This window comes from Scyliorhinus canicula, chromosome 15, assembly GCF_902713615.1.
Source record: "Scyliorhinus canicula chromosome 15, sScyCan1.1, whole genome shotgun sequence".
Lineage (NCBI taxonomy): Eukaryota > Metazoa > Chordata > Chondrichthyes > Carcharhiniformes > Scyliorhinidae > Scyliorhinus > Scyliorhinus canicula.
The window spans coordinates 44,344,279-44,368,680 of NC_052160.1; the positions used below are offsets into that span (position 1 = coordinate 44,344,279).

Below are 24,402 nucleotides of genomic sequence, written 5' to 3' on the forward strand. Positions count from 1 at the left end.
CCGCTGCCATTTCATTCTTTGGGGCCGGAATTAACAATGAAGAGCCTGACAAGCTGGAACCGCTATTTTTACAATTTGAAGTATCAAATTCATTTCTTTTTTCAAATTTCTAGGGTGTGCACATCTGCAAAAATCTGTCCTGGTCCACCCACATCGGTGCTACCATCAAGAAAGCACAACAGCGCCTATACTTCCTCCGGAAAGCGAGCAGCATAATCAAAGACCCCTCCCACCTGGCTTACTCATTCTTCCAACTTCTTCCATCGGGCAGGAGATACAAGTCTGAGAACACGCACGTACAGACTCAAAAACAGCTTCATCCCCGCTGTTACCAGACTCCTAAACGACCCTCTTCTGGACTGACCTCATTAACACTACACCCCTGTATGCTTCACCCAGTGTTTATGTAGTTACATTGTGTACCTTGTGTTGCCCTATTATGTATTTACTTTTATTTCCTTTTCTTTTCATGAACTTAATGTCCTGTTGAGCTGCTCGCAGCAAAATACTTTTCACTGTACCTTGGTCCACCTGACAATAAACAACAAATAACAAACAAAACAAATTAAGGGGCAATTTAGCGTGGCCAATTCACCTACCTTGCACAACTTTGGGTTGTGGGGGTGAGACCCACGCAGACATGGGGAGAATGTGCAAACTCCACACGAACAGTGAGCCGATGCTGGGACCGGACCCAGGTCCTCTCCTTCATGAGGCAGCAGTGCTAACGACTGCTTCACCGTGCCACCCTGGAACTACTTATAAGCACTCCACTCACCAAACAGTCTCATTCCAGCCAAGAAACTGGTACAAAGGAGACCTGCCCTCTGCTGTCAGGAAAGTGAGGTGGATAGAACGCTGGACGTTGCGGAGGATAGGAGGACACCCTCTTCCCCAGGGTGGGGCGCTGTGTCAAGTCAGCCATCATGAACAGCACCTGGGAGGAGGTGGCACAGGCAGGTAGTGCTGCCAGCCTCACTCAAAGGACTGGAACCTGTAGCGATCTCAGATGGCCACCTGCGAAGGACCATGGGAATTATGGCCAACCCAGGACTCAGACAGAAACAGAGCCCATGGGCGCGATTCTCCGCTCCCCACGCGGGTGGGAGAATCGCGGGAGGGCCGGGCGACTCACGACACGCCCCCCTGGCGCCCCCTGCGATTCTCCCACCCCCTGCTCGGAAGAATCGCCACTTGCCTTTTTTTCACGGCGACCGGCGATTCTCCGGCCCGGATGGGCCGAGCGGCCTGCCGTTCGCAACCGGTTCACGACGGCGGCAACCACACCTGGTCGCTGCCGTTGTGAACATGGGCGCCAAATGCCCATTTAAAGCTTGTGGGGGGCGGAGAGGGGAGTGAGCACCACGGCCATGCTCGGGAGGGGACTGGCCCACGATCGGTGCCCACCAATCGCGGGCCGGCGTCTCAAAGCGACGCATTCTTTCCCCTCCGCCGCCCCGCAAGATCAAGCCGTCACGTCTTGTGGGGCAGCAGAGGGGAAGACGGCAACCGCTCATGCGCGGGTTTGAGCTGTCAGCCGTCGTGACGTCAGCCGCGCATGCGCAGGTTGGAGCCGGTCACACCACTTAGGTCACTTAGGCGCCGCCGTTGCATCATTACGGAGCGCCGCTCCTAGCCCCCCCGGGTGGGGGTGAATAGGTGAGAGGAGCGGCCTCCGAGGCCGTCGTGAAATTCGGCCGAGTTTACGACGGTCCTTCCCGATTTTTCGCGGGAGCGGAGAATTCCGCCCTATGTGTATTTGAAATGCAGGTAGCTAGACCTGGTCGAAACCCCCCGCTCGTTTGCATTTTAATGGCCCATTTTCCCAGGACAATAGAACTCCAATCAAGAAACCGGTACGGCCACAGACTGACGGCGCCACTCCCTTTACCCAGAAAGCTCAACTGCCAAGGTCAATGACCGCTAAGGACCCGCCCAACTACCAAGGCACCTGCCCCTTTATTGGCCGAAATCGAAGACAGTGATCAGAGCCTTATCGAACTATTGGGTTTAAGGTTAAGGACCACCCGAAAGAGTGCAAAATCCCAGAGGGATAAAAGAGAGCACAGCCATGTGTTCTGTCTCTTTTGGATCCGACCTGTGCCAAACCAATTGCAGCAGGAACAGCCAGCCAAGTTCAAGACCAATGATCGCTACCTGACGGATGAGCCCAGCAAAGACAGAGCCCCTTTCTTCGAACCAGCCAAGTGAAATCCAGATAAAGGCCTTATCCATTTGCACAGTGCCGATCGCCCTGAAGTTAAGTATAGGTTATTGTAGCTGATAGGTGTAGTTTAACTCTTAATAGATATTGTGTTTGCATGTCGACATAATCCTTGTGTATGTAAATAAACCATCGTTTTAACTAACTGGTTGTGTGGTCATTTGATTGATATAAGGGAAGGCTTGTGGTTCACCAACATTATCATTAATATTAGCAACACTTTTGGCAACGCTGTTGGGATTGATAACAGACAACAAACCCAGTGCCACAAAAAGATGAACGACCTCCTCAGGGCATCTCGGTCAAGTCACCACCTCTGTGCCTCTTGCATCAATCCTGTCCCTCACTCCTCACATCCAGCTAGTGGCCACCAACACTCCTCTTGCCTTAATTTCCCTAACGTACCCTCAATTAAACCCCAACACATATATTGTCCTATTTGCCCAAAAGCCTTGCATACACATGCCATCAGCAAAGACCCCCCCTCCCCCCGGTAGAACTCTCCTCACAGGGTCTCACTATGTCTTTTTTGTATCCCTTAGGATAAGGCGGTCCATAGTAAGCGTGAGTGCCAAAAGACTAGAGGGGGCATTCCTGAACTGCTGGTCCACACCCCAGCTGAGGAGAGAGCAATGCAGCTAGTGGGTGAGGCCGAGAAAGGGCAGTGGCTGACACGGAGGTCAGCATTCAGCAAACAAGTGAGAGAACAATGCAATGCTGATGTCTCTATAGCAAGTGAGTCACCCCTCTTCCACAGATCAGTCCTTCCCAAGATCTCACCATGTCTTTCATTTTGCAGGACCACTATCAGACCAGGTAGTGCCATCCGGGGTCACTGCCTCCCAGTCACATCACCAGCACACCCCAGAGCACGATCTGAGGAAGACACTGACTTCTCGTCACCTACACCCTCCACCATCACAGAGATTATCACTTTGGTGGGGTATTTTAGTGAAGAGGCTCCTGGGTCACCTTCTGGTGTATACTCCACACATGCTGCAGCACATCAATTGGAGGCAAGGTCTCCTGAGGGAGCAGATGGTCAGAGGGCTGCCTGATCCCAGGGAACATCTGTCGTTGCACTCCTGGAAAGTATGATCCCATCACTGGTATAGATGCAGACATAGAACCAGGACTTACTGGGGGGGGGGGGGGGGGGGGGGTGTCAGCAACTTTCCAGTGTCTGCAGATACAGCTTGAGGGGTTCAACCGCCTTCAGGTGCAGGAGATGTTACCAACAATGCATGGTACCCAAGCCAACACTGAGTGGGTGGCACACTGTGCAGTCGATGGCTGTAGCCCAGTCACAGGGAGACATGTACCAGGCCAATATGGACATTGCTGCAGCATCCCAGAGTTTGGTCCATTCACAAAGGGTCATGGCTGAGGGTAGGGATGCCGGGTGCTGAGTGACCTTGACAGACACAGAGGGACATCTCACAGGCACAGAGGAACATGAATGAGGCAGTTGGAGACATGATCGAAGCAATGAGGGACATACCTCACTCACTGAGGGACATGTTCCAGTCTCAGTGCTCCATGGCTGAGGGCATCGAGACCATGGCTCAGATGAGTGCGGGCCTCTAGGACTGGCAGGCCAGGAGATGGTGGAGCCTCCGTCCCATGGAGTAGTCCGGGGGCCATTCGAGTATCCCAAGGCAGCAGGAGGTGAATCGGCTAGGATGGGGCAGAGTTTGTAAGGATCATCCAGGAGGGCTTCTTGAAACAATATGCAGTATAGTCCAACTAGGGAAGGGGTGTTAGACGTATTAAATGCTGTGGTATGAAGAGGCAAAAGTTCTGCTCCTATTTCACCAACACACTTTTATTTGTTGCAACTGACTCTGCACAGAACTCTATAAATCACCAGATCCAGAGGCCACCTGAAGCCCCTTTACATATCAGTGTCAATCATTGAACACTTAACATAAACGAGACAATCATTGAACACTTAACATAAATGAGACAACTAATTGCAATGTCTCTTAACCCATTACTTAACAGTCTCCCCTTCCTTGAAAAAAAAACAATTAGGTGAAAACAAAATTTCAAGAAACAAAAATTTCAAGAAACTAGAACACACACGTGATTCCCCCTTTTTTTTGAGTAGAAGAAAAACAACATTCACAGAAACAGGCGCCCTTCATTCACAATATCCAAAGGTTTCTGTGAACTAGCCCCTCTTTTCGTAATACAGTCTGATAGTTGATAGCTACTGTCAACCCATTTAATTTCTGTTATTTCCCCTCTGTCCAACATCTGCTTCAAACTTGCGATGTCTATCCGTAACCTCTTTTCATTGACACTTTTTGTATAGTGCACATTTTCCCACAGGGATTTATTGTCAATCTGACAGTCAATAGGTATATTACCCAAATCCCCTTATCCCAAAATTTCTGTCAATATCTGACTTATATAAAAGGCCATATCCACCGCTTCCACTAAGCTTAACGTCTCAGCAGCCAAAGTGCTTTTGACCACTCTCCTTATTTTCTTTGTTTCCCACACAAGAGGGCAACATTTACCATTGTTCCCCAAAAGGAAAATTATAAAACCTCCTGCGCTTGAAACTCCATCACATAAATTTGCATAGGACGCATCACTATAAACTATGAGTTTCAAATGCCTAAGATTACTTAAAACTGGGAACTGCAAAACACACTCCTGCATTTTTAGTTTGGCCAACACTTTATTTGCTCTTATTATGCTTTCCACTTTGGGATCATTCATTTTTGCACTCAACTCTAAGACATCAAAACTCACGTCCGGTCTAGTCTGTCTACCTAACCAGTTCAGTTGCCCAATTAAACTTCGCAGTTGCTCTTTTTCTATCTTCGAAACCATTGCATCTTTTTGTGAAACCCGGCCACGATTAATTGCTATTGGGCTGATGCTTTCCAAATAAGATTGCTGACGTAAAGTTACCCCTAACTTAGTCTGTCCGATTTCCAGTCCAATATATTTAAATGCACCGGAAGCCTGACTTCCAACCCTGAATTCTATTCTCAAACCAGAGATCCAGCAGAGGGCAGCAGAACAGAGCTTCTGATTGGCTGTTCCGGGGAGATTTGCATACGTGCAGTTCGGTCAGCGTAAGTTGAAGCTGTACCTGCGCAAGTGACCCGAGGAATTTGAGTGAAGGCAAGCATTCAGCAGAGGGCAGCAGAGCAGAGCTTCTGATTGGCTGTTCCGGGGAGATTTGCATACATGCAGTGCGGTCAGCGGAAGTTGAAGGTGTACCTGCGCAAGTGACCCGAGGAGTTCGAGTGAAGGCAAGCATCCAGCAGAGGGCAGCAGAGCAGAACTTCTGATTGGCTGTACCGGGGAGATTTGCATACGTGCAGAGCGGTCAGCGTAAGTTGAAGCTGTACCTATGCAAGTAACCCGAGGAGTTCGAGTGAAGGCAAGCATCCAGCAGAGGGCAGCAGAGCAGAGCTTCTGATTGGCTGTTCCGGGGAGATTTGCATACGTGCAGTGCGGTCAGCGTAAGTTGAAGGTGTACCTGCGCAAGTGACCCGAGGAGTTCAAGTGAAGGCAAGCATCCAGCAGAGGGCAGCAGAGCAGAGCTTCTGATTGGCTGTTCCGGGGAGATTTGCATACGTGCAGTGCGGGCAGCGTAAGTTGAAGGTGTACCTGCGCAAGTGACCCGAGGAGTTCGAGTGAAGGCAAGCATCCAGCAGAGGGCAGCAGAGCAGAGCTTCTGATTGGCTGTTCCGGGGAGATTTGCATACGTGCAGTGCGGTCAGCGTAAGTTGAAGGTGTACCTGCGCAAGTGACCCGAGGAGTTCGAGTGAAGGTAAGCATCCAGCAGAGGGCAGCAGAGCAGAGCTTCTGATTGGCTGTTCCGGGGAGATTTGCATACGTGCAGTGCGGTCAGCGTAAGTTGAAGGTGGTTTGTGAAGGGGCTGTTCTCGAGTGACAGCTTTACCCGAAACACTACTTACGTAGTGTCTCCCACCCATCCTCCTCCTCTAACCAAAAAAAAAAGTTCTGTCCGTCAGATTGCTAAACTAACAAGTTTTTTTTTAGTTTTTAGTTTTCAGTAGTTGGGAAGTTAGTTCAGTGGGAATGGAGGCTAGGGCAGTTGAATGTTCCTCCTGCAGAATGTGGGAGGAAAGGGTCACCTCGAGTGTCCCTGCTGACTACATCTGCGGGAAGTGCACCCAGCTCCAGCTCATCGAGAACCGCATTAGGAACCTGGAGCTGGATGAACTTCGGATCATTCGGGAGGCGGAGGGGGTTATTGAGAGGAGTTATAGGGAGGTAGTCACACCTCAGGTAAAAGAAGAAGGTAGATGGGTTAACGTCAGGGGAGGGAGAGGGAACCGGCAGGCAGTGCAGGGATCCCCTGTGGTCGTTCCCCTCTATAACAAGTATACCGTTTTGGATACTGTTGCGGGGGACGACTTACCAGGGGTAAGCAATGGGGCACAGGTCTCTGGCAGAGAGTCTATCCCTGTTGCTCAGAAGGGAAGGGAGAAGAGGAACAGAGCACTTGTCATTGGGGACTCCATAGTTAGAGGAACAGACAGGTGGTTCTGAGGGAACGAAAGAGACTCACGGTTGGTGCGTTGACTCCCAGGTGCCAGGATTCGTGATGTCTCTGATCGTGTTTTTGGGATCTTTGAGGGGGAGCAGCCCCAAGTCATGGTCCACATAGGTACCAATGACATAGTTAGGAAGAGAGATGAGGATTTGAGACAGAAATTCAGGGAGCTAGGGTGGAAGCTGAGAGCAAGAACAAACAGAGTTGTTATCTCTGGGTTGTTACCCGCGCCACGTGCTAGCAAAGTGAGAAATAAGGAGAGAGAGGAGTTGAACACGTGGCTACAGGGATGGTGTAGGAGGGAGGGTTTTGGTTTCCTGGATAATTGGGGCTCTTTCTGGGGTAGGTGGGACCTCTACAAACAGGATGATCTTCACCTGAACCAGAGGGGTACCAATATCCTGCGGGGGAGATTTGCTAGTGCTCTTCGGGGGGGTTTAAACTAATTCAGCAGGGGGATGGGAACCTAAATTGTAGTCCCAGTGTACAGGATGTTGAGAGTAGTGAGGTCAGGGATAGGGTTAAAAGTTCGAAAGAGTTGAGGAGCTTGGAGGAGAAATTTGGGTTGGTAAGGGGAAATGATTTTAGATACCTACAGTTGCGGGACTTTGTTCGTAGACAGGTCCCATCTTTCCCGCGCCTCCCGCCAATGGGGATCCTAGACAGAATAGTCTCTGGGAGAGATGAAGGGGAGGGTAGAGTCTCGGGTATTTATAAGGTGCTCATGAGGGAGGAAGGGTCCCAGACAGAGGAACTGAAACTTAAATGGGAGAAGGAGATAGGCGGGGAAATGGAGGATGGGCTGTGGGCAGAGGCCCTGAGTAGGGTAAACTCGACCGCGACATGTGCTAGGCTCGGGCTGATCCAATTTAAGGTCGTTCACCGGGCCCATATGACGGTGGCTCGGATGAGCAAATTTTTCGGGATAGAGGACAAATGCGCTAGGTGCGCGGGAGTACCAGCGAACCATGTTCACATGTTCTGGGCATGCCCTGAGCTGAGGGGGTACTGGGAGGGATTTGCGGGGGTCATGTCCCAGGTGCTAAAAACAAGGGTGGTGATGAGCTCAGGGGTGGCAATTTTTGGGGTTTCGGAAGACCCGGGCGTCCAGGGGGAGAAAGAGGCCGATGTGTTGGCCTTTGCTTCCCTGATAGCCCGGCGACGAATATTATTGGCGTGGAGGGACTCAAAGCCCCCGAAGACTGAGTGGTGGCTTGCGGACATGTCGAGTTTCCTGGGGATGGAAAAAATTAAGTTCGCCTTGAGGGGTTCTGTGCAGGGGTTCACCCGGAGGTGGCAACCATTTATTGACTTCTTTGCGGGAGAATGAGCGTCAGCAGGGGGGTGGGGGGAGGGGGGGGTAGAGTAGAGTAGGAGGGAAAATATGGCGGGTAGTACCGGTGGGAGGGGAGCGGGCTTGTGCAATATGTTACGGTGCAAGTATTGAAAGTACGTGGATGTTTGCACATTTTTGCCTTTTTTGCTTCCTTTCTGATGATGTCTGTAACTGTTTATAAAGCCAAAAACTACCTCAATAAAATTGTTTATTAAAAAAAAAAAAGTTCGAAAGAGGGCACTGGCAAGCAAGACGCTGGTTTGAAGTGTGTCTACTTCAATGCCATGAGCATCCGGAATAAGGTGGGTGAGCTTGCAGCATGGGTTGGTACCTGGGATCTCGATGTTGTGGCGATTTCGGAGACATGGGTAGAGCAGGGACAGGAATGGGTGTTGCAGGTTCCAGGATTTAGATGTTTCTGTAAGAACAGAGAAGATGGTAAAAGGGGGGGGGGGGGGGGTGTGGCATTGTTAATCAAGGAAAGTATTACGGCGGTAGAAAGGACGTTTGAGGACTCGTCTACTGAGGTAGTATGGGCCGAGGTTAGGAACAGGAGAGGAGAGGTCACCCTGTTGGGAGTTGTCTATAGACCTCCGAATAGTTACAGAGATGTAGAGGAAAGGATTGCAAAGATGATTCTCGACAGGAGCGAGAGTAACAGGGTAGTTGTTATGGGGGACTTTAACTTTCCAAATATTGACTGGAAATACTATAGTTCGAGTACTATAGATGGGTCAGTTTTTGTGCAGTGTGTGCAGGAGGGTTTTCTGACACAGTATGTAGACAGGCCAACAAGGGGCGAGGCCACATTGGATTTGGTACTGGGTAATGAACCCGGCCAGGTTTTAGATTTAGATGTAGGTGAGCACTTTGGTGATAGTGATCACAATTCGGTTATGTTTACTTTAGCAATGGGCAGGGATAGGTATATACCGCAAGGCAAGAATTATAGCTGGGGGAAAGGCAGTTATGATGCTATTCGGCAAGATTTAGGATGTATAGGATGGGGAAGGAAACTGCAGGGGATGGGTACAATCGAAATGTGGAGCTTTTTCAAGGAACAGCTACTGCGTGTCCTTGATAAGTATGTACCTGTCAGGCAGGGAGGAAGTTGTCGAGCAAGGGAACCGTGGTTTACTAAGGAAGTTGAAGCACTTGTCAAGAGGAAGAAGAATGCTTATGTTAGGATGAGACATGAAGGCTTAGTTAGGGCACTTGAGAGTTACAAGTTAGCCAGGAAGGACCTAAAGGGAGAGTTAAGAAGAGCGAGGAGAGGACACGAAAAGTCGTTGGTGGATAGGATCAAGGAAAACCCTAAGGCTTTCTATAGGTATATCAGGAACAAAAGAATGACTCGAGTAAGATTAGGGCCAATCAAGGATAGTAGTGGAAGGTTGTGTGTGGAATCAGAGGAGATAGGGGAAGCGTTAAATGGGTATTTTTCGTCAGTGTTTACACTGGAGAAAGACAATGTTGTCGAGGAGAATACTCGGGTTCAGTCGACCAGGCTAGATGGAATTGAGGTTCACAAGGAGGAGGTGTTAGCAATTTTGGAAAGTGTAAAAATAGATAAGTCCCCTGGGCCAGATGGGATTTATCCTAGGATTCTCTGGGAAGCCAGGGAGGAGATTGCAGGGCCTTTGTCCTTGATGTTTATGTCGTCTTTGTCGACAGGAATAGTGCCAGAAGACTGGAGGATAGCAAATGTTGTCCCCTTGTTCAAGAAGGGGATTGGAGACAACCCTAATAATTATAGACCTGTGAGCCTTACTTCGGTTGTGGGTAAAATGTTGGAAAAGGTTATAAGAGATAGGGTTTATAATCATCTTGAAAAGAACAAGTTGATTAGCGATAGTCAACACGGTTTTGTGAAGGGTAGGTCATGCCTCACAAACCTTATTGAGTTTTTTGAGAAGGTGACCAAACAGGTGGATGAGGGTAAAGCGGTTGATGTGGTGTATATGGATTTCAGTAAGGCGTTTGATAAGGTTCCACACGGTAGGCTATTGCAGAAAATAAGGAAGTATGGGATTGAAGGTGATTTAGCGGTTTGGATCAGTAATTGGCTAGCTGAAAGAAGACAGAGGGTGGTGGTTGATGGCAAATGTTCATCCTGGCGTTCAGTTACTAGTGGTGTACCGCAAGGATCTGTTTTGGGGCCACTACTGTTTGTCATTTTTATAAATGACCTGGAAAAGGGTGCAGAAGGATGGGTTAGTAAATTTGCAGATGACACGAAGGTCGGTGGAGTTGTGGATAGTGCTGAAGGATGTTATAGGATACAGAGAGACATAGATAAGCTGCAGAGCTGGGCTGAGAGGTGGCAGATGGAGTTTAATGCGGAAAAGTGTGAGGTGGTTCACTTTGGAAGGAGTAACAGGAATGCAGAGTACTGGGCTAATGTCAAGATTCTTGGTAGTGTAGATGAACAGAGAGATCTCGGCATCCAGGTACATAAATCCCTGAAAGTTGCCACCCAGGTTAATAGGGCTGTTAAGAAGGCATATGGTGTGCTAGCCTTTATCAGTAGGGGGATTGAGTTTCGGAGCCACAAGGTCATGCTGCAGCTGTACATAACTCTGGTGCGGCCGTTCCTGGAGTACTGCGTGCAGTTCTAGTCACCACATTATAGGAAGGATGTGGAAGCTTTGGAAAGGGTTCAGAGGAGATTTACTAGGATGTTGCCTGGTATGGAGGGAAGGTCTTACGAAGAAAGGCTCAGGGACTTGAGGTTATTTTCGTTAGAGAGGAGAAGGCTGAGAGGTGACTTAATAGAGACATATAAGATAGTCAGAGGGTTAGATAGGGTGGACAGTGAGAGTCTATTTCCTCGGATGGTGATGACCAACACGAGGGGACATAGCTTTAAATTGAGGGGTAGTAGATATAGGACAGATGTCAGAGGCAGTTTCTTTACTCAGAGAGTAGTAGGGGTGTGGAACGCCCTGCCTGCAACAGTAGTAGACTCGCCAACTTTAAGGGCATTTAAGTGGTCACTGGACAGATATATGGATGAAAATGGAATAGTGTAGGTCAGATAGGCTTCAGATGGTTTCACAGGTCGGCGCAACATCGAGGGCTGAAGGGCCCGTACTGCACTGTAATGGTCTATGTTCTATTACAATAGCTTCAAAATCACTAGTCCCACCCCACAAAAAATCATTGACATGCATCATAAAGATGCCAGCAAGATTTCCTTTATAGTGCCAGTAAAACATTGCAGGATCTGCTTTCAACTGGCAACAGCCTAACAAGACTGACCTTACCGAAAAGTACCACACTCTAGATGCATCATTTAATCCATATACACATTTGTTCAACTTCCAGAGTACCCTTTCTGTGTTAGCTGCTTCTTTCGGAGGACGGAGAAAAATGTCTCTCTGGAACTGATGCCCCTGCAAAAAGGCAGCTTTTATATCTATAGATTTGCATTCCCATGCCTTTGTGGCTAATAGAGCCAAGAAGATCTTTAAAATAACCTTCCCTGCTGTAGGTGAATCTACCCTTAAGTCCTGCTCTTCTAAGTTTTCTTCAAATCCCCTTGCCACAAGCCTAGCCTTTGCCTTATAAGTTCCATCTGGAAGAACCTTTTCTGTACAAATCCATCTGTGGGATAGAGCTTTTTGTACCCTATCCGGTACTTCCGTGTATACCCCAAATTCACTCCAACTATGCAATTCCTGCTGTTTACCATCTCTGATAACTTTTTCATTTAATTTATTTGAAGCCACCAAAATCTCATGTGCATGTGGGCTTCTACTTCTATTAGTATTCATAGTCTTACTTCTGTTCCGATATCTTGATAAACTACGTCCCCTCTCTTGCCTGGCATCTCGTTCTGTACTGCTACTACTTGATCTTTCTCTTCTGTAGCGGGATGTCCTTTCAATAGTTCTCGACCTTTTCCTGTGAACCTGTTCACTATCCGATGTACTATCTGAACTAGCACTGCGTTTCTGTGCCCTCCATTTTTGAACTTCGTTTTCCCAATCCATTGTCTTAACTTCCTCCCCTGAATGCTATACATTCAACCAATGTTTATACTTTCCAGTGGCCTTCCCTGCTCTACTAATAACAGTTGCATCCTTCCATTGACTAGACCCTTCAGGCAAGTATGTCACTTTTGTACCAACCTTTGGCAGTCCTTTCGGAAAAATGGCCTGATCTAATTTATCAGAAGTGTTGTGTTCCTCTACAGAAACCCTGACTATATCAGTTAACTGGTCCTCATAGTTCTGTAACACATGCGTACCAGGTGACTCTGGTTCTTCGTCATGTCTGTCTGCTCTGTCTAAATTTGAAAATTTGTAATCGGTACCCATTATCCTTGATGAATGTACCCTAACAGTTTGATTACCATGTTGCAAAATAAATGTTTTGCCAGCAATGCCTATGATCTTCCCTGGGCCTTTCCATTCATTAAAATTGTCTCTCTTATAGTATACCATGTCTCCTTGCTGAAAAACGGCATCTGATGGCCGTACATTATGTCTTAAAGCTCTGCGACTTCTGCTTCCAAAAAAGCTTATCTACTGCTATGTAATGCGTTTAAATGTTCAGCAAAACCTGAGCTAATTGTAGTCCCTTCCCAAGCTGGAGGCTGGTAATCCAAAATGGAGGGAATTTTAGGATTTCTACCAAACATTAATTGATAAGGACTATAGCCCCCAACCATCTGCAATGAATTCTTTGCATGTACCGCCCATGCTAAAGCTGAATTTAGCGTGAAGTTTGGTCGATCTCCCAAAATCTTCCGAAGGATGTCATCGATAACAGCATGATTTCTTTCGCAGACACCATTACTAAATGGGCTTTCTGCAGCCGTATTCATAACTCTGATATTCATGTTTTCATACATACCCCTAAACTCATCATTAGCAAATTCTCCCCCATTGTCCGTAAAGAATTTTGCTGATGGACCCATTCCTGTCCCGATCCATTTTTCCACAATTTGATCCAAAATTACTCTCTTTACTTTACTTCGTACAATTGTTGATTGACTAAATCTGGTTGCTAAATCTACAAAATACAAAATAAATCTATTATGTGCTTTATCCCAGATCTTAAGGTCCATGGCCACAATGTAATTAAAATCCCTGGCCAAAGGTAGGGTTACTATCGGTTGTGCTGGTGTCCTTCTGTACTTCCTGCAAACGTCACAGCGATCACTAACCTGTTCTATCAGTTTAGTATAGTCGCCATCCCTTACCCCTGCATCCTTTAATAAATTTTTCAGCCTCCGAGGAGACGGATGTGCAAATTGCCTATGCAGTTTTACTACAACAAGCTTTTTATCAGCTAAAGTCACATTATCAACTGCCATTAACACACCCTTAACCACTCTACTTGAAATATTATTTGTCAATAATGGAATACAATAGTGTCCCGACTGTGTAAATTGTAAGTCCACCGTCTTTCCAAAAACTGTTGCCTTATCCTGTTCAATATTCAGCTTCATGTGTGCTTTCTTCATCAACGGTCTGCTCAGAAGGAAAGGTATCTCACTTGATACAACATCCGTGCTAATGAAATGATTCACTCCAGCAATATTGTAAAGGATCACCACTCTTTTCAGCGACTTCAGAGTATTATCATCCCCAAACCTGAAATTTGTGGAACTTTTAAATTCCTTAACCTTGTTACGATTTTCAGCATCCAAGGAGTCCAGATAACATTTTAACCAGTCAATCCCACACACAGTAGATGTGCAGCCACTGTCCAATACAGCACAGTTGAAGGATTCTGCAACCAACACCCTAATTACCGGCGTAAAACAGCTTGTTAATGGGACAATGCCTTCTTTCTGGTCACTATCTTTTTCCTCTTCTGACTCTTCCGTGTCATGTGTCGCTTCAAATACGCTATCATAACGAGTTGGACAGTTGAAAGCATAATGGTATTGAGAGTCACATCGAAAACATCGATTTATCATGCCCCGTGCATTTCTGGGGTTCATCCTCCTATTGTAGGTTCTAACTGGGTTTCTGTCTTCATAATTTCCTTGTCTCGGTCTTCTTTTATAGTCTTGAGGCCTGTTCGTAGCCATACGATTTCGCCATCCTGTTAGTAGTGTATCTTCCATATTCTGCCTTATTGCAGGCTGACCTATTTGGGTCATCAGAGCCATTGGAATCGAATGTTTCCCCAGAAAGTATTTTAAAGCTGTTGTCATCTGTTCGAATAAGGTATCGTTATCCGTAAACTGAACTCCTGTCAAAACCAGGAGCCTATCCATGTTGCTTACTCGAGCACAGTCAAGTAATTTAAAGGCCAACACAGACTGTGGAAATTCCAGCCTGTGTTTCTGCAGCCTTTTATATAGTCTGCCAAATTCCATTATATAGTCTTCCATAGATAAATCCTCCATTTTCCGGAACTTATCAAAATCCGACCATGCTTCATACGCACTTAACAAGTCATCTTTCTTATAAATCTTATCCATATAAAGTAATAAAGTCGCCAGACCTTCTTCTGAGTCTAACTCTTCCAACACCAGCTCAGAAAGCACTTTGTTTCGGATTTTACTGCCATATGGTAAAGAAAGAGCCAATGCTGTACCTTGTTTTCTCTTTCCTAAAGCAGTTACCTTAGTCCACATAACTACCGCACTTCTCCATTGGTCGTATGATTCCCTTTCAGAAAATAAGGGAGGATAGTCATATCCAGCCATCTTCGTCCTGGGTTCAGCCATACCTCCCCTTTTTTTTCACTCCTTGGTTTGATCTGGAAAAATCGTATCTTTTAACCCTTCACATTTACACAGCAACCATCCTCTGCTACCAATTGTTAGTCGTATTAAATGCTGTGGTATGAAGAGGCAAAAGTTCCGCTCCTTTTTCACCAACACACTTTTATTTGTTGCAACTGACTCTGCACAGAACTCTACATATCACCAGATCCAGAGGCCACTTGAAGCCCCTTTACAAATCAGTGTCAATCATTGAACACTTAACATAAATGAGACAATCATTGAACACTTAACATAAATGAGACAACTAATTGCAATGTCTCTTAACCCATTACTTAACAAGGGGCCGTATTGGACCTGTTTTGAGGAATGATCCCGGCCAGGTGGTCACAGTTTCACTAGAGGAGCATTTCGGGAACCGTGACCATAATTTAGTAGGTTTTAAGGTACTGTTGGATAAAGATAAGAGTTGTTCTGGTGAAAGTGCTAAATTGGGGGAAGGCTAATTATAACAATATTAGGCGGGAACTGAAAAATCTAGATTGGGGGCGGATGTTTGAGGGTAAATCAACATCTGGCATGTGGGAGGCTTTCAAATGTCAGTTGATAGGAATTCAGGACCGGAAGAAGGCAGTCACCGAGGCGGAGAGCGGCATCAGGTGGGCAAGTGAGACCCCGCTCAGTTGTAGTTTCCCATGGCACGTGTGTCACCACCCCCATACCCAACACCATCCACACAGCCCCCTCCACCACCACCACCCACCATCCCGAACCGCAGTCCAATCAATTGTCTTGTCATGTGTCTTGATCACCTGGCAATGAGGCGGGCCTTTCTGGTGCATCCTTCCCCTGACCCCAACCACAACCCCAGGAGGAGAGCAGCGAGGATGGAGAGGAGGAAACGGTCACATTGGGAGCCTCGAACCGCAGCCAGAGACATCCCAGAGCACCAGTCTGGTGCCGACACTGCCCATCACAGCCGTCTCCAACGAGGAGGAAGGCCACCATTGCTGGTTGAGTTCCAATATCCATTGTCTGCAGATGGTGAAAGGCTGACATGTTAGCATGGTGCATGCTCCCATGCCCAACCAGGTCCAATGGGCTATGTGGTGACCCCGGCTGGCTCAGTGAACCCTGCCCCCACATGTCCCCCTCCTCCCCCGTCCCACACACTGCTGGCCCTGTCGGTGCCTGGAACTGTTGGGGGGCTTCTGGCCCTGTTGCCCGTCCCTACTGCTGGGGTGCCATCAGCTGCCGCTGCCCATGCCAGCGATACGCTCCGCGGCCCGTGTCCGAGATCACCCTGTAGGGGTTACTGTGGGCGCTGCCCTTGGGTGGGGCGCGTGATGCCCTGCCAGTGGGTGGCGGTTGGTTGGTTGGGGTGGTATGCCAGATTGGCCAGTGCAGGGGTGGTGGGTGGTGGCTGGGGGCAGTGAGTTGGGGGCACCCATATGGCCGGTGTCACTTTGCAGAACCATGGGCCACGGTGGGTGGTCAGTGGGATGTGCACCAAAATGGCCTGCCTCAGTCCTCTGGGGGCTCACCCCATTCCCACAGCCCATCCCACTGTCATCCAACACTCGGCCCTGGTAGGCCCCCCACTAGTATCGCACCTCTGTGTGTCTTACCTCCCTTACCTCCTCTCTCTACCTCATCAGCGACGGTGCCTGTTTCCCGATTTTTAAAAGCACAAGTGAACCTTGCCGTTGGGAATTCCCCAGTGGAGGCAGAGGATCACAGAGGCCCCAGAGAATACCAGGTCAGGCCCGCTAATGATATACAAATGGCATTTACTGTATATGAGGAGTGGACCGCATTGGCGCCACTGTCGAGGGACCAGAGAATTGCGATTTGGTGTGAACCCAATGCCGGCCACTATTTTGGCATCAAACCCGATTCGCCACCCAATCGCCTTTCCCGATTTCAGTGTCAGCTGACGGAGAATCCTGCCCCCTCCAGATATCTGAAGTAATCCGAAGATTGGTGACACTTTAGTAGAGTCTGTGAAGCAGTGGTGTTCTGTTGGTGTGGCAGGGTACCTGAGAGATTGCGTGGAAGCTTGAATACACATGGGCCAGGATTCTCTGTAAGCCCCGTTATCCAGAGTAGCATGCTCCACCGGCAGCAGGATCCTCTGTTACGACAGCCGGATAATGAGGTTTCCCATTGTGGTCATCCCACACCATCGCCATCGGGAAACCTGCGGGTGTGGGTGCGCTGCCGGCGAAACGGAGGATCCTACAGATGGTGTTCCAGGGCAGAGGAATAGAGACAGGAGCGGTTGAAATCCTGGATGTGGATACTTGGTGAAGGCATCAAAGAGAAACCATTGCTTGGAAGAAGAGAGTTTGGAAACCCTCATGTGAAAGTCAGAGTTCCAGTTGGTGCAACAATCACCTGGGGTGATTTAAACAGAAATCAGCAAAAGTTGTTTTGGATGAAATCTGTCACTTGGTATCAAAGTGTGGTGAGTCCGACCATATTTCACTCACTGGTTCACATGGAATGTGTATTTATTGAGAACATTAGAATATAAGGAGCTGATAAGAGATCCATAGCATCTGCTTTAGGTGGCATCTGTCACTTGGTTTCAGAGTGTGGTGTGTCTGACCACAGGTCATTTATTGGTTTACATTGACTGTATCTACTGTGACCATTAGCCTATAAGGTACACGTTACAACTAATGTTATGCTTACATATCTGTGTATATCTGTAAAGGTATAGCTGGGGTGAAGAAGAGGTGTATTAAAGCAAATCTATTCTTGTTCAATAAATGTTTTATTCTTTTGTTAAAAGTTAATTGGCAGTCCAATGACTCTGTTCATCCACATCTCTAAACAAAAAAAAAGTTAGGATCTGACAAGCTGGGTTCTATTCTGGGACCTGACTGTCCAGTAGTAACATCAGCTGGGACTGCAACATTAAAGATGCGTGACAAACAAATAAGCGACGACTCAAGAAAACAAAAATTCAAAGAATGGCACATTTTCAATAATAATAAATTCTTGTTGACCTGCTTGAATAATTGGCTGGGTGGCAGACCTACCTCCAATGGTGTATACTGCAGTAATGATAAGCAATCCAATCACAGAAAGGTACAGATCCCATCGTAAAGCAAGATTTATAAAGATACCTCCAGCATAGATATCAACCTGGGCAAAATACACCATAATAAAACATTTTATTTAGTAACATTAACCAAGCTGAAAAATATTTCACTAACACCATGTATATTGTGGGACAGTTTTATGTATTGTTTGTTTCCAGGCTGGCATGTGATTAAAGAGTGGGTTCACAGGGATGTATGGAATCAATGGGAATAAAAATTGCGGTTATGTAAAAAGGGCTGCGAACTCACTATTATCCGTTCCAAACTATCAACCTCAAGATATGCACAATAGTGGCTGGGATTCTCCCCTACCTGGCGGGGCGCGGAGTCCAAGCGTGATGGAGTGGCGTGAACTACTCCGGCGTCGGGCCGCCCCAAAGGTGCGGACGTCTCCGCACCTTTAGGGGCCAAGCCCTAACATTAAGGGGCTAGGCCCGTGCCGGAGTGGTTGGCGCTCCATCGGCTGGCATGGAAGGCCTTTGGCGCCACGCCAGCCGGGGCCGAAGGGACTTTGCCAGCTGGCGGAAGTCCGTGCTTGCGCCGGAGCGTCAGCGGCTGCTGACGTCATCCCTGCATGCGCAGGGGAGGGGGTCACTTCCGCCTCCGCCATGGTGAAGACCATAGCGAAGGCGGAAGGAAAAGAGTGCCCCCATGGCACAGGCCCGCCCGCCCGGTGGGCTCCGATCGCGGGCCAGGCCACCGTGGGGGCATCCCTGGGGCCAGATCGCCCCGCGACCCCCCCCCCCCCCCCAGGAACCCGGAGCCCGCCCGCGCCGCCTGCTCCCGCCGGTAAGGTAGGTGGTTTGATCCACGCCGGCGGGAGAAGCATGACAGCGGCGTGACTTCGGCCCATCGTGGGCCGGAGAATCGTCGGGGGGGCACGCCAACCGGCGCGGAGCGATTCCCGCCCCGCTGAATCTCCGGTCCAGGAGAATTCAGGACACGGCGGGGGCGGGATTGACGCCGGCCCCCGGCGATTCTCCGACCCGGCGGGGGGGTCGGAGAATCCCGCCCAGTGTCTTGCAGGATGGCTACAATGAAGTATATAGGGTGCAAAACTAGGCTCCGCTACACCCATTTTCTGGCACTATGAAATCCCTTAAGACCCCACATTGATGTCCGGGATGCACAAATACACTAAGTGAGCAGATAATGTTGCCTTGGTAAGATTATTGTTAAAAGATAAACTGACAACTGAAGGAAATCACTTTGAGTATGCTGCCACCCTCAATTGATCAATGTAAATAAATCCAAAGAGCTACTTTTTTATAGAAATTGCCTGCACATGTGTGAACCTTTGTATGAAAACTAACATTTAAACAAATTCTTTAAAAAAAAATTTCCCATTAACTGGCAATTTAGAGTGGCCAATTCACCTATCCTGCATGTCTTTGGGTTGTGGGGGTGAGACCCACACAGACATTGGAAGAATGTCCAAACTTCACATGGACAGTGACCCTGGCCCTCGGCGCCATGAGGCACCAGTGCTAACCATTGCCCTACCGTGCCGTCCTTTTGAAAGCTGCCATAGTCTTCCTCCAGGATATGCACCTGAGGTAGACGGATCAATTGTGGGTTAAAAGGGCGGGATGGGACAGGCATACCACTCTTGCTACGGGACGAAAGTCAGGGTCTGCTTAATAGGAGGACAGTGTCGTGTTAGGTACACTGGTCTAACACTGGCTGTAACTGGATGCAGCTTTAGGGGCTAGGCCCGCACCGTAGTGGTTGGCGCCAAGCCGACTGGCTCCAAAACCGGCGCCAACAGCCTTTGACGCCCGCCGGCCGGCGTCAGGGCTGGCCGAAAAACCTTCACCGGTTCGAGCATGCGCCGGTGCGTCAGCGGCCACTGATGACACCACCGGCGCATGCGTGGTAGGGGGGTCTCTTCTGCCTCCGCTATGGTGGAGGCCGTGGCGGCGGCGGAAGAAAAAGTATGCCTCCACGGCACTGGCCCGCCCGCTGATCGGTGGGCCCCGATCGCGGGCCAGGCCACCGTGGGGGCACCCCCCGGGGTCCGATCGCCCCACGCCCTCCCCAAGACCTCGGGGGCCCACTGGCGCCGCCAAACCCGCCGCCATGAGAGGTGGTTGAAACGGCGGCGGCGGATTGGCCTGACAGCGGCGGGACATCGGCCCATTGCAGGCCGGAGAATCGCCGCGGGGGACACGCCGATCGGGGCAGCGGGCACGCCGATCGGCGCGGCGCAATTCCCACTCCCGCCGATTCCCGGGTGGCGGAGAATTCTGGCCATGGCGGGGGCGGGATTGATGCCGGCCCCGGGCGATTCTCTGACCCTGCGGGGGGTCGGAGAATTCCGCCCTATATTCTGATTGAGATCCTAGGGGTCAATGCAGATGCACAGGTCTCCAGAGGGTTTTTTAACCACCACCATCGAGCTGACCCAGTCAGTCGGTTCGGTTACCCTGGAAATTATCCCCTGCTGCTGCAGATTCTTGAGCTGTTCTTTCAGGTGCTCCTTCAGCAGAGCCGGGATCTGGCGTGGTGCATGGACCACTGGCTTGGCATCAGGTCGCAGTAGGATCTTGTACCGATATGGCAAACTGCCCATCCCGTCAAACACATCTGGATACTGAGCGAGGATGTCGTCAATGACAGCTTGAAGATCACATTGGAGGATGTCATTGAATAAACCGGCTGCACCAGGTTTAGCTTTTTGCAGGCATGTGCTCCCAGTAGGGATGCCCTGTCCGGCTTGACAATTTCAAACCTTAGCCGTGCATGGGTACTCCGGTTGGGGACGAGTAGATGGCAGGACCCCAGTGCCGTGATGGCATTACCGTTATAGTCCAGGAGCTGGCAGGCTGCTGGAAGGACCTTGGGGGGCTTCTTGATGTGTTTGAAGTCTGCCTGTGAGAGGAGTTGGCAGAAGCACCTATGTCCAGCTTGAACTGGATGGAGCAGCGGTTGACCTGTATCACCGCACGCCATTCGTCCTCCGAATCCACAGCAAGGATGGATTGAATGCAAGATGAGTTAGGTGTGGCATGTTCATGTGTGGTAATAATGCCGACTCGGTAGGCGGACTCCAGGCACTCGTCCTCTGGATCCGTTGTACTGAATCCGTTGTACTGATCAGAATCCTGTAATCATCGTTGCATATTCTGGATGCGCCGTCGTCGGAATTGGGAGCGCTGGCCTCTGACTGGTGATGCAGACCTGCACAAGGCTGCATAGTGTCCAGGCTTCCCGCAGTTTAAACATAGCCTGCCTCTTGCAGGGTAGTGTCCCTTTAAGTGGGCGTTGCCACAGTTCAGGCACGTCATGACGTCAGCATCGTGACGCGGCGTACGTCGCCGCACATGCCCAGTGTGGTCAGCAAACGTCTGCACCTGCGCAGTGTGGGTGTCGGCCGCTTCGTTATCCTGTTCGCATCGCGCATGCGTGGGGCTCCGGGAAAAGCCCGCAAAATGGCCGCTGTCTTCAATGCTGAGGCACTGCATCCGGGAGATGGCCTGCATGCTCACTGCCTCATGGGAGGCAAGTTTCTCATTTTCAGCCAATTTGCATTGGGAATACCAATTTTGTGCGTGCTCATGCACTGTGCATGTTTCAATAGCGACTGGCAGGGTCATGTGCTTGATTTCTAAGAGCTGCTCTCTCAGAGGATCAGAGTGAACTACAAACACGATTTGGTCTCTGATCATGGAGTCATCAATATCACCAAAGTTGCAGGATAGCGCTAGCAGGCGGAGGCTAGTTAAGAAGGCATTGAAAGATTAATCTTTACCTTGAAGACGTTGTTTGAATATGTAGCGCTCGATGATTTCAATGGTGTCCACTTCACAGTGACTATCAAACTTGTCCAGGATGGTCTGAAACATTATCTTGTCCTGGCCTTTGGTGAAGTTAAACGAGTTGAAGAGTTCGATGGCTTGATCACCCGCTGTCGAGAGGAGAAGTGCAATCTTTCTTGCATCAGACGCACCCTCGAGGTCTGAGGCTTCGATGTGCAGCAGAAACTTTTGCTTGAATATCCGCCAGTTGCACTGAGATTGTCGGAGGTCCTGAGCTGGTGAGGAGCCTGAATCCTCTCCATGGTGCCGGGATACATTTGCTGGTCGTCACGGAATGGACTGAGGTAAGCCACCTTAAATTAGTAGTATCCTGGTATCATGTCGTGTTAGGTACACTGGTCTAACACTGGCTGCAACTGGATGCAGCTTAGATCAGAAAGATACTCCAGACCTTGAAGTTAGTTCAATCAGGTTTATTGAACTAATAGCACAGTTAGCACAGTTCTCTGTGAGTTCGACTCTCTGCTAACTTAAGTGTGGTTACTCTGTCTGACTGAACCAGACTAGCTCTTAGCCATGTGGTGGAGGTGTGAGATTGTAACAACATCCCTGACTGACTCTCTAGATGTTCATCAGTGGAAAGAAGCGGAGTGTGAGTGCCTTGTGTCTTTTATAGTCAGATCCCACCCCTGAGTGTCCTGCCTGCTTATTGGTCATGTCCTGTTCTCTGTGTCCATTAGCTGCTTGTCTGTATATCATTATGTGTGTGTCTGCATATCATGGCAGACGGTGTTTACAGAGACAAGGATGGTTACCGTCCCGGGGGGGGGAGTGGCACATCATGGTCAGCGGTGTCCTGGATGGGGCACCAGTGGTCCTTGTTAACGTATATGCTCTCAACTGGGAATTTAGAAAGAAAATCAACCAACATAGATATGCACCGACTAATCATGGGGGGAGGACATTAACTGTATAAAGGACCCATGGACGGACAGATCAAACCGCAAATCGGGGAAGACCTCAAATATGGCAAAATAATTAAACGCATTTATGGAGCAGATGATGTAGTGGGTCGATGGAGGTTCACATACCAGGAGTTCTCCTTCTTCTCCCAGGTATACAGGGTATACTCGTGCATCGACTAATTTGTGGTGGGAAAAAGGGTGCCTTCAGGGATTTTCATAACAACTTAATTTCAGTGTTAATGTAAGCCTACTTCTTAGATCATAGAATTTAAAGTGCAGAAGGAGGCTATTCGGCCATCGAGTCTGCACCGGCCCTTACAAAGAGCATCCCGGTAACCCCCACTTAACCTTTTTTTTGGACACTAAGGGCAATTTAGCATGGCCAATCCACCTAACCCGCACATCTTTGGACTGTGGGAGGAGGACCTGCAGGAGGAGACTGCGGATGAGCAGGGAGACTGTCTGATACATCTGCCACATGATGGCACATGATGGCACACCTGACACCGCAGGGGAATGGGGGAGGACACCCACTTCCGGTGGCCGTCAAGGTGATGGTGGCGCTGAACTTTTATGCGACGGGGTCTTTCCAGTCAACGAGTGGGCACCTGCCCGGCATTTCACAGGCATCGGCGCCCTGTATGCCCTGGTGGACCGGTACATCCAGTACCCTGTGGACCGCGCCCACCAGGATGCCCGGATCCATGGGTCATCGATGCGGTGCATGTCGCCCTGCGGCCACCGGTGGATAACAGGCCACTGTTCACGAACAGGAAGGGGTACCACTCCATAAACGTTCAGGCGGTCTGTGACCACCAGATGAGGATCCTGCATGTCTGCGCCTGATTCCCGGGCAGTGTACATGACTCATTTGTGTTGGCACAATCTGTCATCCCTGACATGTTCGAGTGACACCCCCCCCCCCCCAGCTGCGGTGCTGATGATGCCTATACGGAGGCTACAATGATGCCTATTGTGCGACCAGTGGTGTTGTCGAGAGGTGCTTCGGGGACCTGAAGATGCGTTTCAGGTGCCTGGACCGCTCTGGAGGGGCCCTCCAGTACGAGGCCAGGATGGTCGGGCGTACTGTTGTGGCTTGCTGCTTCCTCCACAATATAGCCCAGCAGAGGGGCGATGGGCTGGAGGAGGATGAGGAGCAAGGGTAGGCCTCGTCAGATGAGGGAGAGGGGGACAATGGGGCTGACCATTCATGGGAGGCCGCACTACGCTATCGGCAGGGCCAGTGGGCATGGGACACATTAGTCAACCCACGTTTCACCAACTAGGGGGAAGGGGGGTTGATGGGCAGGGCACAGACACCACAATAAAACACAACTTTACTACAGAACACCCTCACCTCCCACACCACCAAACCACCCGCATGCACAACCCCCTCCGTTATATATACTTGCAGCACTACGAGCTGGGACACTGGGTTGCCAGTGACAGCGGGTCTGGTCAATGGGATGCAGGATGATGCTGCTCTGTGATGAGCTCCGTGCTCCACATCGTTAGACTATGTCTGACTCATGCCACACAGTAGCACCTTCTGCCTTGGTGATGCCTGCATGCGAGCTGGCCAGTCCATCACATGGCCCTGTCGAATCGCTGGGGACGGAGTGATGGGGACGGTCGGGGGAGGGGGTGGGTCTGCACACTCCACCCACTGGGCCTCACTTGTCCACCATCCCTCACTCACAGTGGCCATCACTGACTGCCCCATTCCCACACCCATCAGACAGAGCACAGAGGCAGGTTTCAATGGTGTTAACATG

The 24,402-nt window shown here is 49.5% G+C and overlaps 1 protein-coding gene across 2 annotated transcripts in view; it reads right to left on the bottom strand.

The window, feature by feature from the left end:
* LOC119978732 (sodium/myo-inositol cotransporter 2-like) overlaps window positions 1-24,402 on the bottom strand; it is a 265,078-nt gene that overhangs the window by 177,031 nt on the left and 63,645 nt on the right. For both annotated transcript variants that reach the window (XM_038820565.1, XM_038820564.1), the window contains exon 7: window positions 17,842-17,947. In XM_038820565.1, coding sequence (XP_038676493.1) covers window positions 17,842-17,947 — 106 coding nt within the window. The remainder of the gene's footprint in view (window positions 1-17,841; window positions 17,948-24,402) is intronic.